The sequence below is a fragment of the Danio rerio genome, chromosome 4 (genome assembly GCF_049306965.1).
Source record: "Danio rerio strain Tuebingen ecotype United States chromosome 4, GRCz12tu, whole genome shotgun sequence".
NCBI classification, from domain to species: domain Eukaryota; kingdom Metazoa; phylum Chordata; class Actinopteri; order Cypriniformes; family Danionidae; genus Danio; species Danio rerio.
In genome coordinates, this window is record NC_133179.1 from 66,137,501 (window position 1) to 66,152,405 (window position 14,905).

At 35.4% G+C, this 14,905-nt stretch overlaps 1 protein-coding gene across 10 annotated transcripts in view; it reads left to right on the top strand.

The window, feature by feature from the left end:
* LOC137491011 (uncharacterized) overlaps nt 1–14,905 on the top strand; it is a 171,866-nt gene that overhangs the window by 124,837 nt on the left and 32,124 nt on the right. For 6 of the 10 annotated variants that reach the window (XR_012402456.1, XR_012402453.1, XR_011011007.2 and 3 more), the window contains exons 2-5: nt 3,569–3,655; nt 3,901–4,014; nt 9,413–9,526; nt 14,166–14,250. Coding sequence is in view for 3 of the 10 variants with exons in the window: in XM_073948092.1 (XP_073804193.1) it covers nt 3,569–3,655; nt 3,762–3,802; nt 3,901–4,014; nt 9,413–9,526; nt 14,166–14,250 (441 nt within the window). In the remaining 7 variants the exon portion in view is untranslated. Of the gene's footprint in view, nt 1–3,079; nt 3,133–3,457; nt 3,656–3,761; nt 3,803–3,900; nt 4,015–9,412; nt 9,527–14,165; nt 14,251–14,905 lie in introns of those variants that run through there. The other 4 variants (XR_012402451.1, XM_073948092.1, XM_073948093.1 and 1 more) reach the window with 3 other exon arrangements.

Sequence of the window (14,905 nt, forward strand, 5' to 3'; positions counted from 1 at the left end):
GTTTAATTATGTCAAGATTTTTCTCAATTTCCTTTCTGTTGTATTCCTCTTTCGCCTCCTCCATTGTGTCTATAACATATTGTTCAGTTAAAAAGCCTTCTTTAAATTCATATAAAATGTCCCGCACTTTTAAAATCCCAACTTCTATCCATTTCTTATAGTATAAAACCTTCCCTTGACTTAAAATGTTATTGTTCAAGAAAAGAGGTTGGTTTAAAATGTTTTCCCTTCCATGTGGACTATATTCCACTTGTTTTAAAAAATTCCCCCACGCACCTAAAATTTCTCTATAAAATTCAGGTAAGTTTTCTGTCATCCAAGCTTTTGTTTTCATCCATAAAATCCCATCTCCCATGTTAAAATTACCACATTTGTTTAAAAAATATTTCATTGTTTTTTTCCACTCTGCTTTGTTTTCTTTTTCTAGATACTTCTTTACTCTTTTCACTCTTAAACTATTTTTTCTTTGTTCTACATCTATTAAACCCAGCCCACCTTTGTCTATTCCCCCTACAACTGTATTAAAAGCAATCCTTGGTGGCTTACCTCCCCATAAAAAATCAGTAAAACATTTTTTCAACCTCTTTTCTATCCACATTGGCATTTCTAAAACATATAAAACATGCCACAATTTAGACTCCATTAAAACATTTAAAATCAAAACTTTTCCTTTTAATGTTAGTGTTCTTAGTTTCCAGTAATTTAACCTCCTTTCTATATCTGTTAAAAAACCTTCCCACATCTTATCTCTCGCTGTTCTGGCATCTTTCCCCATTAAAACCCCTAAAATCTTGATTTCTTCTACTTCTTTGAAATTGGTGCATTCTGCTAAATCTGTTTCTTTTCCAAACTTCATATAAACCGTTTTGTCTTCATTTACTTTACTCCCCGATCCTTTACAAAATTGTTGTACTATTTTCATGGCTTCTTTCACACTCTCTTTTCCTTTTACTATTAATGTAGTGTCATCTGCATATTGAAACATTTTTTTATTTACTTTGTTTTCTTCAATCTCAATTCCTTTTATTTTTTCTTCTTCGTTGATAGCTAAGCCCAGGGGTTCTGCCACAAGTGAATATAAAAGTGCTGACAGAGGACATCCTTGCCTTATCGATCTTGTTATTTTAAAACATTCTGTTAAAAAGCCATTACATTTAATTTTTGATAAAATACCCTTATACAAAATCTTTATCCATTTTCTAAAAACTTCTCCAAAACCAAACTTTTTGAGTACTTTGAATAAAAACTGGTGTTCAACTCTATCAAAAGCTTTTTCAAAATCCAGACTTATTATATATCCTTGCTCTTTTTTATCCTTCATATATTCTATGATGTCTTTTATGCTCATTGTTATGTCTGTTATGTCTGTTCCTTTTATCGCATAGGCCTGTGTTGTTTTAATTATTTTTGGCATCACTTCTTTTAATCTATTTGCTAAAATTTTTGTTAAAATCTTCAAATCTGTGTTTAACATTGTGATTGGTCTGTAATTTTTTAACAATGTCTTTTCTCCTTTTTTGTGTATTAATTTCATTAATCCCATTCCCATTCTTTCATTTAGTTCTTCTTTTTGCAGTATTTCCTTAAAAACGTCAGTTAAAATTGGAATTAAAATTTCTTTAAAACATACATAAAATTCACTATTTAAACCATCGATTCCTGGACTTTTCTTTTTGTTCAAGCTTTCTATTGCTTTTCTTATTTCTTCTTCCCCTATTTCTTGGTCGCATTCTTTTTTATCCTCTTCATCTATTTTTGTTTTTATCTGTTTTAATAATTTTGCCATTTGTACTTCATCAACTCACTGTGTTTTAAATAACTCCTCATAGTATTTTTTGATTTCTTTTAAAATTTCTTCATTTCCTTCTATGCTTTCTCCTTTTGCCCCTTGTATTATCTTTATTGTTTCTGCTTTTCCTTTTTGTCTTTCTAAATCAAAGAAGAACTTTGTGCATTTTTCTCCCTCTACTACATATTTTGCTTTGCTTCTTAGTCTAGCTCCTTCATATTTCTTTTCTTCTATTTCTTTCAGTTTTCCCTCCATTTCTTTTATTTTTTGAATGTCTTTTTCATTTTTTTCTAGTTCTTTTTCTAAGTTTTCTTTGATTGTTTTTTCTTTGTGTCTTTTATTCTTTTGTATTATTCTACTGAATGTTATTGTTGATTTTTTAATCAGAAATTTGACATTTTCCCACCATAGTCTTTTGTCTTCATTATAAATCTGGTTTCCTTTTTCCTTTTCTATTATTTCTGTTATTTTTTTAACATAGTCTTCGTTTTTTAAAATATCACTATTTAATGTCCATACCCCTGGGCCTCTTTGTATTTCTTCTGTATTAAAATTAAAAAATACAAATTTATGGTCACTTAAAACAGTTTCATCGTAGCTTATTTTTTCTATATAAATTTCTATATTTCTTGTGCATAACACATAGTCTATTCTCGATTGGTTTACAAAATTCCCTACTATTTGTCTTCTAGAAAACTCCTTTTTCTTCCCATTTCTTTCTCTCCAAATGTCTATCATTCCTTTTTCCTCTATTAGTGATTTTAGTTCTTTCCTTCCCGTGTCTGATTTAAAAACCATACCTTCTGTTATGTCCTGTCTGCTAAAAACAGTGTTAAAATCCCCGCATACTATTATTTGTTTATAGTTTTTTAAAAACCTTCTTAATATGTTAAAAAAGCTTTTCTTTTCACTCTCTTCATTTGGTGCATGCACATTAACTAAAATAATACCCAGCTAACATAAGACCAGCGGGCCACTGGCGGCCCGCCGGCGGCAAAGTCGGCGGTCCACCGGCGGGCGCTGCCCGCGGTCCACCGTCAATTTGCTCATGTATATCTTCTGTTAAAGCCACAAAAGGGAAAGTAGTGTTGGGGATATTTGTTTATATATTTTGTTTTGTTGTGGTTGATTGTTTGTCTTTTTTTTTTGTTTTTGTTTTTTTGTTTTGTGCAAATGTAAAAAAAAGAAAAAAAATCTTATAAATAAAGTATTTAAAAAAAAAAAAAAAAAAAACCACATTATTATACACACTCCAGTACAGCAGGTGGCGGTATTCAGCTTCATGCTGCTCTCTGTAACTCGCCACACAAGAAGAAGAAGAGGAGGAGGAAGAGGTTATCCAGGTATGTGTTTGTTCTTTCTTCTCTGTGTCGAGTGTTTATACTGCTTCAGGTAAAAATCACTCTAGTAAAATGTAACTCCGCAGGTGCTTTGATAACCCTGCAGCTGTTTGACTCTTCTCTGCTCTGTTTAGTGTTTGTGACGGATGTTTATCACTGAACTCATGATCTGCCGCTCCTTCAGAAACGAAAGTGAAAGTGTTGTGTGTTGTGTCGCCATTTTAAACAGCTTTAAATCCTTAATGTCATGACAAAACCTGTATGCTTTATGTGAATGTGTGTATGATATTATTATGATCAAACTGATAACGCTGTGATTCTTCATTAGTTTACTCGTGATGAGCTTCTGGATTTGAGAGTCTTAGCTGCTGATCTATTCCTGCATTCAGCTGAATTATGAAGGCTGATCAATAACTGGAGATCTGTGATTGTTCATCAGTTTCTTCTAGAGTTTCTGCTGGAGATCAAACTCTTCAGGTCCATCATGGAGGACACACACAGATCAGGATTTGTCTACAGGATGCAGGTATTTGACCTACACTTGACATTTTATATGATTATTTTCTACAGGATATTATATTTACTCTCTGTAAGTTGTGTTTTTAATCTGTCAGAATATTTAACACACACAGCCAGCAAGTTTGTGTACAATAATTATGAAAAGTATCATGAAGTGCTGTTTAAACAGTGTTTTAATGATGAAATGTTGAGCAAATCTGCTGTGTTGACTCCAGTGTGTGCAGCGCTGAACTTTAATCATCTCTGTTTTAGTTCAGTTCATCAGAAGAGAGCAGAAGCAGAGCCCAGCTGTGTGTTTATGAAGAGTGACTGGTCTATGGGTGAACCAATAAATTTTAAGAGTGAAAACACAGGACCTGCTGTCAGGTAGATCATCTCTTTAATATCTGCAACTGATGAGTATTTTCATAATAAATGAATCAGGTAATAAGTGTTGTAGATCTGTTGGGTTTCAGATGTTAGATGTTGTATCTGAGCTCTGCAGGATAGTGCTTGAAGATCTCCGCTTTACACTTCAGGCCACAATTGATGGTGTTAACAAACCAATCAGCGCTTTATTAATAGTTAGTGAGGTAGAAGGTGGGTTTAGGTTTTGGGTAGGGTTAGGGATCCACAATAAGATCATACTGTATGACTTCTAATGAGCAGTTTATATGTTTTCATTACACAGATAATAAGCCGGTAGTTAATAGTATGAATTGTGAGCTAAACTAAAGTGTTCCTGATCTCCTGCCATAAAGGGCTTTTCCTGCACACTTTCCCCTGCTGTTTCTGTGCTGTACTGATCAGCCATTCCTCTGATCTGAGTCTGTTTTCACTGAAGCGCAGTCATCATCATGTTGTGTTGGCCTCATAGATGCTGCTGATCAACACATTTGGTTTCTATAATTGATATTTCTCGAGTTCTCCTGCTCATTCAGTCATGATAGATGATGGTAAATGAACTTGTCCTGCTGTCCTCAAAGTCTGGACTGGAGCTCTGCAGACAAACCCCCAATGAGTGACCTTCTGAAGACTGAGTGATGAGGATGAGCTGCTGGAGGCGGGAATAACAGTCAGCTGACACAGTGCAGTTTATACTGCTGCTTATATAGTCATGTGATGATGATTGACATGCCTGCATGATTAAGCTCCTCCCACACCTACACTGTGGAATTCATTCAGTGATTTGATGATTACCCAGCCGGCACACGACCGACCTTCAACGTTGAAATATGGTTGAAATAAGGTCAGATGTGTTTTGAACGTTGAAATAATGTTGATAGAACGTTTAATGTTGAACGGTTGAAAAACAGCCTGCATATGACAAGGCTTCAACGTTGAAATGTGGTTGAAAATACGTCAGTTGTTGCTTTAATGTTGAAACAATGTTGAATGATAAATGGTTGAAAAAAGTTACAGAAATCCTTGTACAAATCAACGTTGACATTTTTTATCATGGTCTGTATGTTGAATTAACGTCATGGCTTCACCCAATATTCAACATGTTTGGTTACCATGGTATCGGAGGACTCGGCGCACGCGGCCACGCGCAGCGCTTCACTTCACTTAATTACGAACACCTGACCTGCAGTGCAGCAGAATTCAGAGGTAAGCGTGTTTTTAGATGCTTTAATGTTTTATTTTACACACAGTGTATCTTAAATGTGACTTGGTGTAGTGTTTCGAATTTTGAAGCATTTAAAACTTTCCAGTTTGGTTTTTAGTCGTTTGCGCTCCGGTGACGCGCAGCTAACCTCGAGGTAATGTCACATGTTTAACGTTAGTCTAAATGAGCGTTTTTATGGCAAATTCAAAGCGATAAACTCCAAACGCAGTTTAAAGTTACTGAGCAACGTTATAAAACAATATCCATTTTATACGCTGTATCATTAGTGTTATTATTACAAAGTGAACTGCTGTCGTTTCACTGTTGTTGTTGTTTTTGCTTTTAGACATGTAACTTACTCCAGAGACGCACTAACTTGCACAGCATTGAATGGAAAAGGCTTTGTCCATGTAAGTTTACTTTACCTTTAACTAAGCTATCTGATAAATCTTCTTGGTGCTTTGGTTGGTGATATTCTCTTTCTAATCTGTTTGTTTATTGATTGTTAGGCTATTTTGTGATATTATATTGTTATATTGATATTATTATTGTGAAATCATGTTGTGATGTTATACTATGTGACAGTATTGGGGAACAAATATGTATTTAGTGAGAAATTAATGCTTAAATTACACTTTGTATAGTAGCAGTTAAAAGGTGTAATGGGTTTTAACTTTCTGAGTTTTCTGGAAGGTCCAGTTGAGGGGCATCAAGAACACGCAGATAGCCTACCTGTGTCAGCCTGGACAGACTGCAGTTCTGCTACTCCACGCCAAGGCTTTTGAATGGATGTCTTGACTACTACTGTGTTCTCTAAAGGTATTACTGGAGCAAAACAACAGCACCTGTTACAGTGCAATTTGTATTAAAAAAAATAGTGATACATGTGTAGCAGGTCCAGTACATGTGATGTCATTGAGAAGTTGTTTTTATTAAATGTCATTAAAACAAATAAATAAACATGCTATTTAAATAAATCTAAATATTAAAAACTTGAGGATTAAGATGACAAATGAAATACATCATCTGTCTTGCGAAAAGGGTCTACTTAAGAATTCTGGTGTTTTCCAACTGAAAGGGATAGTTCACCCAAGAATGAAAATTTACTCACATTTTACTCCCCAAATGGTTTAAAACCATTATGAGTTTATTTTGTTGAACACAAAAGAGGCTATTCTGAAAAAAAAAAAACTAAAAACCTGTAAACATTGACCTCCATAGTAGAAAAAAAAAATACTATAGAAGTCAGTGGTTAAATAGATTTGCAGCTTTCTTCAAAATATCTTCTTTTGTGTTCAACGTGGTCAGTAAATGATGACAGAATACAAATTTTGAACTATCCCTTTAATTCTCTTTCCTACATGCAGACTTTTGCAGAAGTGCTACTCCTTCTAGAGTTTTTCTCAACCATGTCTAAAAAGCTTTAAACAGCTTTTACAGTACATGTAATGGTTTACAACAACTTGTAATTATTAGATGTGTTGAATGTTTCATGATTCTTTACTGCAGCCTTTGTTAAAAAAAAAAAAAAAAAAAAGCAATTTTTTCGAGAATCTGAAATTTGAATTCTGGAAATGCTGGCACCAGTAGTGGCGAAGGGCTTCCTGAAGATATCACACCTAATTCTTCACTTCTCTTAGTTAGGAATATTCAGATGGATGAGTCAAAATTATTGAGTGTGTGGCGACAAATTTGGATTCAATAAAAAATAAATATTTGAATTTCACTTTGTATAATAGCTGATACCAACTTAGTTGTAACCTCGTATTTCATTTATTGCAGGTTTTCTGGAAGCTCCATTTGAGGGCATCAAGGACATACTGATGGCCTAAACCAGTGTCAGCCTAGACAGACAGACATCTATTGCAGTTCTGCTACACAAGACCAAACTCTCTGCTTTTGTATGGATGTCTGACTAGTACGGTGTTCTCTAAAGGTATAACTGGAGCAAAACAACAGCATCCGTTACAGTGAAATTTGTGTTCATAAAAGATAGTGATATGTGTAACAGGTCCAGTACATTTGTCATAAAGGTTAAATCACAGTAAGTACTGTAAAAATAACTTGTTTGCCTTTGCCACAACAGGTCATTGTGTGTGCTTACTGCTCGCAGTAAACGCACACGCTGATCTGATGCGGGAGAGTTATACGCAAACACATTTGTATTTACTGTTTTGTTTTGCCTCACTAAAGTGTTGTTGGAGCTTGGTATGTTCACAGTTGAAATCACTGAAGTCACATGGAACATTTTGACAATGTGTTTTGTGCCTTATCTTGACAATGACCATCTTGGGACCATTGCTGTCTATAGAGGATGAGGAGCATTTAATCTAAAATATTTTAGTTTGTGTTCTGAAGATTAACAGGTCTCTGGGATGACACAAGTAATTAATAACAGAACCTATATGAACACTTAATGTGACATGTAATAGTGAAATAGTGGTCCTACATTCACAAATGTGAGCCATTATTATAAGACCCCTGTGAACATGCAATTTTTATGATACTAATAATAATGGAATAACAAATTGCTATTACTGTTGTGTTTGTGAGAGAGAATCAAACCATATATTCTACACATTTTCTTGATGATTTACTGAAATATTTGTCTATGTTCCACTGTCACAGGTGCTCAGTTTTGCTGCAGTAATGCTAAACACAATAGATGTACTTTATACAAAAAAAAAACAACAAACTACTAAATATTTAGCATGCAGACCTGCAAAGTGAAGGAGTAATGTCAGGTTTAGATTATAGCATGAGTTTTCACTATTGTGAAAGTGAAGCCATTCATTCACAATGAATTGGAATAGCAAACCTCATTATTGATTTTGTAGGAAACTCACCTGGTGTTTGAGAAATAAATATGTATTTAAGTGCTAGACTGATATAGATGTTTTAGTGTTTTACACTTGATTCTTTGTCCCCAGTGCCATCTTTTACCTCAAGTGTTTCTCTCAACCTATAAAACCTCAAACAGATGTAATGTATTTCACTTGTGATTCTTAGTTGTGAGTGATGTTTTTAATTTTATTTTTTTTACTGCAGCCACTTTAAAAATGTGTATTTTGTAAACTTTGTAAACAGAATTGAAGCGTAGTTTAGTTACTTAGTTTAATTTAGTTAGTATCTGTCTTTCTGAAGACGGTATCACTTTACAAAAAGGTTGTATTAGTAAGTGTTAATGTATTTACTAACATGAACAAAGAGCAATGAAGCATCTTTCATATAAAGAAAGTACAGTTCATGTCAGCTCAGTGCATTAATGTTAACAAGCATACATTTTGATTTTAATAGCATCGGGACATATTTCAATTAATTAAATGATTAATAAATGCTGTACAAGTATTTGTTCTTTGTTCATGTTTGTAAACATTAACTTTAATTCATGAAACCTAATTAAAAAGTGACTATTTAATTGTATGCCTTTTTTCTGTATTTGAGTGTACAGCATGTATAGTAACCTGCATGGTTTTAATGAACTATGTATGCTGTAAATGTTGCTGTATATTTAGAATAATTGAAATAATGAGGTGTGTATTAAATAAATTGATACACAGACTAAGTTGTGTATTTGTGTCGTGTATTTTTTATTAGTAAAAATTTGTTTGCTATATTTATGGACTTTGCGTTGTATGTAATTTCTATTTAACTTACGTTGAAATGTATGACGGTGAAACAACGTCACGGTATCAACGTTGATCCAATTTGCAAAATCGAAAGGTAATTCAACCTTCATTCAACGTCTACAAAACGACCACAATTCACCCATGAAGAAGGTAAGAGTGAAACAACGTTGTGATTTCAACGGTGAATCACCGGTGGTGGTCCGACGGTGAAACAACGTCACTATATAAACGTTGATCCAATTTGCAAAATCGAAAGGTAATTCAACGTTGATCCAACCATAGACCTGACGTTGATTCAACGTTGAATCACCGTTGAAATGCCGGCTGGGTAGTTTCAGCTCTAATCTGCTCTAATAGTGCTGCATTTCTGTTGGGCTTCCTCTACTAGAAATGAGCCTTGATCTGTTTTTGCTGATATTTTCCACATTCAGACAGTTTCTGTTCAAATATAAAGGAAATGAATTTAAGTGTTTTTGTAAATGAAGAATGATTAATATCAGGTTTGTGCAGTGTGTGCAGCGCTGAACTTCAATTTTCTCTGTTTTAGCTCAGTTCATCAGAAGAGAGCAGAAGCAGAGCCCAGCTGTGTGTCTATGAAGAGTGACGCGTCTATGGATATACCAATAAAATTTAGGAGTAAAAACACACGACCTGCTGTCAGGTAAATCATCTCTACACACACATGATCACACTGCAGCATTTATATGATCCTGTGTTTCTAGAAGATCAGATATTATTACACTTTATTCTCACAGTCCAGTCAAGACATCAGTCAAGACATTTTATTACAGGGAACAAAATACAGGAGACTTTAAAACTGAATGTCCACACACTCACATCTGATCATCAGTGAAGTGCTGAAGTAGTAATAATTGACTAAAGTATTAATACTCAAACTGTTAGAGTTACTAGAGTGAGTTTACAGGCTTTTACAATAGTCTGCAAAGTGTGGGTGATCCAGAGATTTTAGACAAGATGAAAGTTTTGTGAGACAAACACACCATATTTCACTGATAAGTAATTATAGTCAAGAGAGATACTGATTTAAGATGAAACTGTATTCAGATCTTCTCTGATTATCTTAATAAAATGCATCAATGTTGCAAAGTTAAAGTGGTAAATGTTAAAGGGGATCAATATTACAGCGCTGTTACTGAAATCCTGAACTCTGAGAGCAAACACTTGTATGATCTGGAGATTATTTTGTGAATCAAAAACTATATTCAGTCAGAAAGTGAGCTGACAGAGGACAGAAGCAGAGCAAAGTGTCAGGGTTCTGCCACTTTGGTCTTGTAAATTCTTGTTTTGGTGGCAGAGCTCTGACACTACTCCTCCTCCATGTCTGGTCCTGTTTCTGTCTCTGTGTGCGCGCGCGCGCCGTCGTGGGTGTACGCAGAGTGTGCGCGCTGCCACTTGATGTGGCCGCGCACGCTCTGCGTCCCTCAGACGCGCGCGCTCTTGTACTAGTGTTTGTGTTTGTTCTGTCAGCAGCGCGCTGCTTTATTCTCGGCGCCTCCGTCTAGTTGGTTTCAGTTTTGGTTGGCGCTGAGATGAAGCATGCGCGTTGCTTGTGTGAGCGCACGGTAAGGTGTTTATCTATCGTGTGCTCGTGTCTTGCGTCTCTTGTCAAAGCACGTGGCTCGGTGTTTACATTGTGGTCACGTGCTTTTGTCGTGTGCTTCAGTGTTGTGTTATGTGAGCGCATGGCTTGTATTGTCTCTCTGTGTCATGCGCTCTCCCGTCTATTGTCTAGTCCCACCCTCCTTGTTAACCCATCATTAGTTAATTGTGTTCACCTGTGTGTCAATTTACTTTTTGCTTTATAATCCCCCTCATGTTTTCAGTCCTTTGCCAGTTCGTCATCACATGTTGTTGTTTAAACCCTTGTCTTGTCATGTTTCCAGTTATCATCGTTGCCAGCCTGCCCAGTCCTGTTTGTATGTATTTGTTTTGTTAATGTTTTCCCCCTCGGGGTAGTTTATTTTGCATTTTATTTTATTTTTATTATTTAATAAATTCCCATTTATTCTGCACTTGAGTCCTCGCTCCTTTTTCCCCATTTCCCCTCACCACAACCGTGACACAAACACAGTCATGGTGAAGCAGTGAAAGATTCAGACAGCAGAGATAGAGAGGATTATTATTTCTTATTGATGGCAAAACATTTAACAAGTATATGATCTCAAAAACCTTCCGAACTACAGACAGCAGAATACAAGATTCAGAGAACCATGAGAACAGAAAATTATACAGTAAAAGAAACAACATTACCACATTACACACTACAGCAGCTTAACAGGTCATCTAGGAGCTTTAGTCCTCATGCGTGTGCTCTCACATTTTCATCCTAAAAGATTTTAAATGTCTTCAGTGAGCATCTAGCATCATTGTGTATAAAGGATATCAATTTAATGAAGTGTTACATTTAATAAATGACAAACACCAGGGCTCGAAATTGCGACCATTTTGGTTGCATATGCGCCCAAAATTTTATCTGTGCGACCTTAAAATATATTTGGGAGCATTTCTGCGAGTGCTTAAAATTGTTGTGTGCGACCAGTTTTTACAGCAAAATGTTCACCACATGCGCGGATTCGGGAGACATTCACGCAGAATGCATCTCTAAGCTCTTTGTCTGCAGTTGAAACGCAAAACGCAGTGCTCAGGAATGGTTTAAAACAGTTGTCATGTCAACTTGTTGCAGTAAACAAAGCCAAGTCCTTAATGCTTGCCTCGCCTTCGCGCTCTTCTTATTGGCCCACCACTGCTCTAGCACTGAACGCAAATGATTGGGTAATATCAGTTGTCAATCACTCAGCACCTTTTGGCTTCGGATGACAGAAAGAACTACTACCGCGAAAAATTGTAAAGCGCTGAAGATGAGAATGAAGATTACGCTGACAGATTTAGTTTTAGAAACCATCTAGTTACAAATAATGACACATCTTACTAGTGATCATGTGCTGAATGTCAATCCACCATCTACACTTTTCCAAGACTAGAAGACTTCCATTAGCTTAAAGTCCACTATGAAAAGTCTGTAGGATGGAGTTTTCAGGAAACTGTTTGCCACATCTAGCACGAGAGCTTCTGTTTAATCCTTCATATAATTGGCAGATGCTGTCCGCCATGCAAGCGGCCGCTAACGTTATATGTCAAATTTAACTTCATGTACACACCATCGCAGGCGGGCTTGCACTTGTAAACTAGCATCGCTAATTCTAAAAAAATGGTATTGCTATTAACATGTATGCATATAATAAGGTACAGTATGTGTCAAAAGCATTAGTGCAATATCAGACAGCACTTGTGAGAACAGCACAGTTATACCGTTAACAGATTCATTCATGTCCAGTGGTGTGTGCAGGGCCTGTTAGCGCTCCGTGTATGCATTTGTCACTCAGTTCTGTTATAAAAATGTTTTTTCTTGTGATAACGGGATTTCGTTGAGACATATTTTCCTCACGCATGCATATATATATATATATATTATTATTATTATTTTATTAATTTTTTTTATTAGTGTTGATTTCAAATACAATAAATATGTTTGTATAAATCTTGTAGTAACGGTGCCTATAACTGGTGGGTGCGACAAAATTTTGGCTGATACGCCTAAATTTTTAAAGTTAGGAGCACCGGTGCTACCGAGCACAAAGGTTAATTTCGAGCCCTGAACACTGTTTACAGCATTTTAAGCAGTAGACGTGATCATTGTGTGGTGTTTAGAGTGATCAGTGTGTGGTGTTTAAAGTGATCAGTGTGTGGTGTTGAAAGTGATCAGTGTTTGTGGTGTTTAAAGTGATCAGTGTGTGGTGTTTAAAGTGATCAGTGTGTGGTGTTTAAAGTGATCAGTGTGTGGTGTTTAGAGTGATCAGTGTGTGGTGTTTAGAGTGATCAGTGTGTGGTGTTTAAAGTGATCAGTGTGTGTGGTGTTTAAAGTGATCAGTGTGTGGTGTTTAGAGTGATCAGTGTGTGGTGTTTAAAGTGATCAGTGTGTGGTGTTTAAAGTGATCAGTGTGTGGTGTTTAAGGTGATCAGTGTGTGGTGTTTAAAGTGATCAGTTTGTGGTGTTTAAAGTGATCAGTGTGTGTGGTGTTTAAAGTGATCAGTGTGTGTGGTGTTTAAAGTGATCAGTGTGTGTGGTGTTTAAGGTGATCAGTGTGTGGTGTTTAAAGTGATCAGTTTGTGGTGTTTAAAGTGATCAGTGTGTGTGGTGTTTAAAGTGATCAGTGTGTGTGGTGTTTAAGGTGATCAGTGTGTGGTGTTTAAAGTGATCAGTTTGTGGTGTTTAAAGTGATCAGTTTGTGTGGTGTTTAAGGTGATCAGTGTGTGGTGTTTAAAGTGATCAGTTTGTGGTGTTTAAAGTGATCAGTTTGTGTGGTGTTTAAGGTAATCAGTGTGTGATGTTTAGAGTGATCAGTGTTTTAGAAACTCATTTGTAATAACTGATTTATTTTATCTTTGTCATGATGACAGTAAATAATATTAGACTAGATATTCTTCAGGACACTTCTATACAGCTTAAATTGGCATTTAAAGGCTTAACTAACTTTCTCCAGAAGAAAAAAATTGTATCAGACATGCTGTGAAAATTTCCTTGCTCTGTTCATTTGAGAAATATATAAAAAAAAAGAAAAAAAAATCAAAGGGGGGCTAACAATTCTGACTTCAACTGTATATAATCATTTGGCAGGCGGGCGTTTTCATCTAAATTGACTTACAGTAGATACAAATAAAAAAAAAATACACTTAGTGAGTGAGCAACAATATGTCTCATTTAGTCTAATGCAGTAGGCGACAGCATGTGTTTTTATAGGCATAGTCTATAAATTAAATAATAAAAAAGGTAAATAAAAGTAAATAGAATTGCTGCATCATGTCTTAGTAAGTCAAGGTTTTTATATAACAAACAAGCAAACCAAAAATCTAATATATGGAATAGAAGTAGAAATAGTGTGTGCAGAAAGTTTTGAGCCTATTGAGTTTTTGAGGATTCATTATTTTATTCATTGATAATTTGTCTGGTAGTCTACATGGTACAATAAATAATACATTTACAATAGAGTACAATATTAGCAGTCGAGAATTACACGAAAAGGGTTGCGTAGTGGTGACAATAGCAGCAGAGGTGACCTAATATTGAAAAAAATTCCCGACATGAATTATTGTCCCAGTCCACCCCTGCTGTCTCCTCATTATGAGCACTACAGCACATGTAATATTTACAATGTTTGTAAGATATATCTGTATGTGTTTGCATCTAAATGTATAATTTAAGTAGTTTTATCTGTTAACAGTGTTGAATATGAGTCTGCAGATTCAGGAGACGAGACTCACAGGAGACACAAGAGTTTCACAGACAATCTCCATTCCATCTTCCAGGTAGAAAAACTCATTTAGATTCATTAACGTCACTGAGATAACTCAATGAAACACAGAATATTCATTCACAACACTTGAGAACTGGATCTTGTAATCTGCTTTGGTTGGCCCCTGACCCAACTAAAAGTGTCTACAAAATAAATAGTATTCTGAATAGTATGTGCTGCTTTGGTTTTTCAGATATTAAAATAATATTCCCTGGTCATTCTGAGATTTCTCAGTCATTTACAGGCACAAATGAGACCATTTAGGGTAATTTTTGACTGAATGTTAGATATTTCAACCAGTTTTACTCAGAATAGTTGGATCTAGTCTGACATCGGCCTGTTTTATAAAATATACATTACAAATATCAGGATATGACAACTGCATCTATTGAAAAACAACATGCAACATACCAAACTAAAACATAGCATCCTGTGCTTGGTTAACTAATAAGAACAGTTGAAAGCAGAGATGCCAAGGCCATGAGCCAAAGCTGGTGTATGGTAACCTTTGATTTGACATGTCATCCCATATAAGAGAGGCAGAATGTTGGGGAGGGTAGGGGTGATGCCTTTAAAACACATTAACATTTCAAATTTAACAAAAACTTTCATTTGTTTTATTGTTAAATTACAAAAAAAAAAAAAAAAAACTAAGATAAAACGTATCA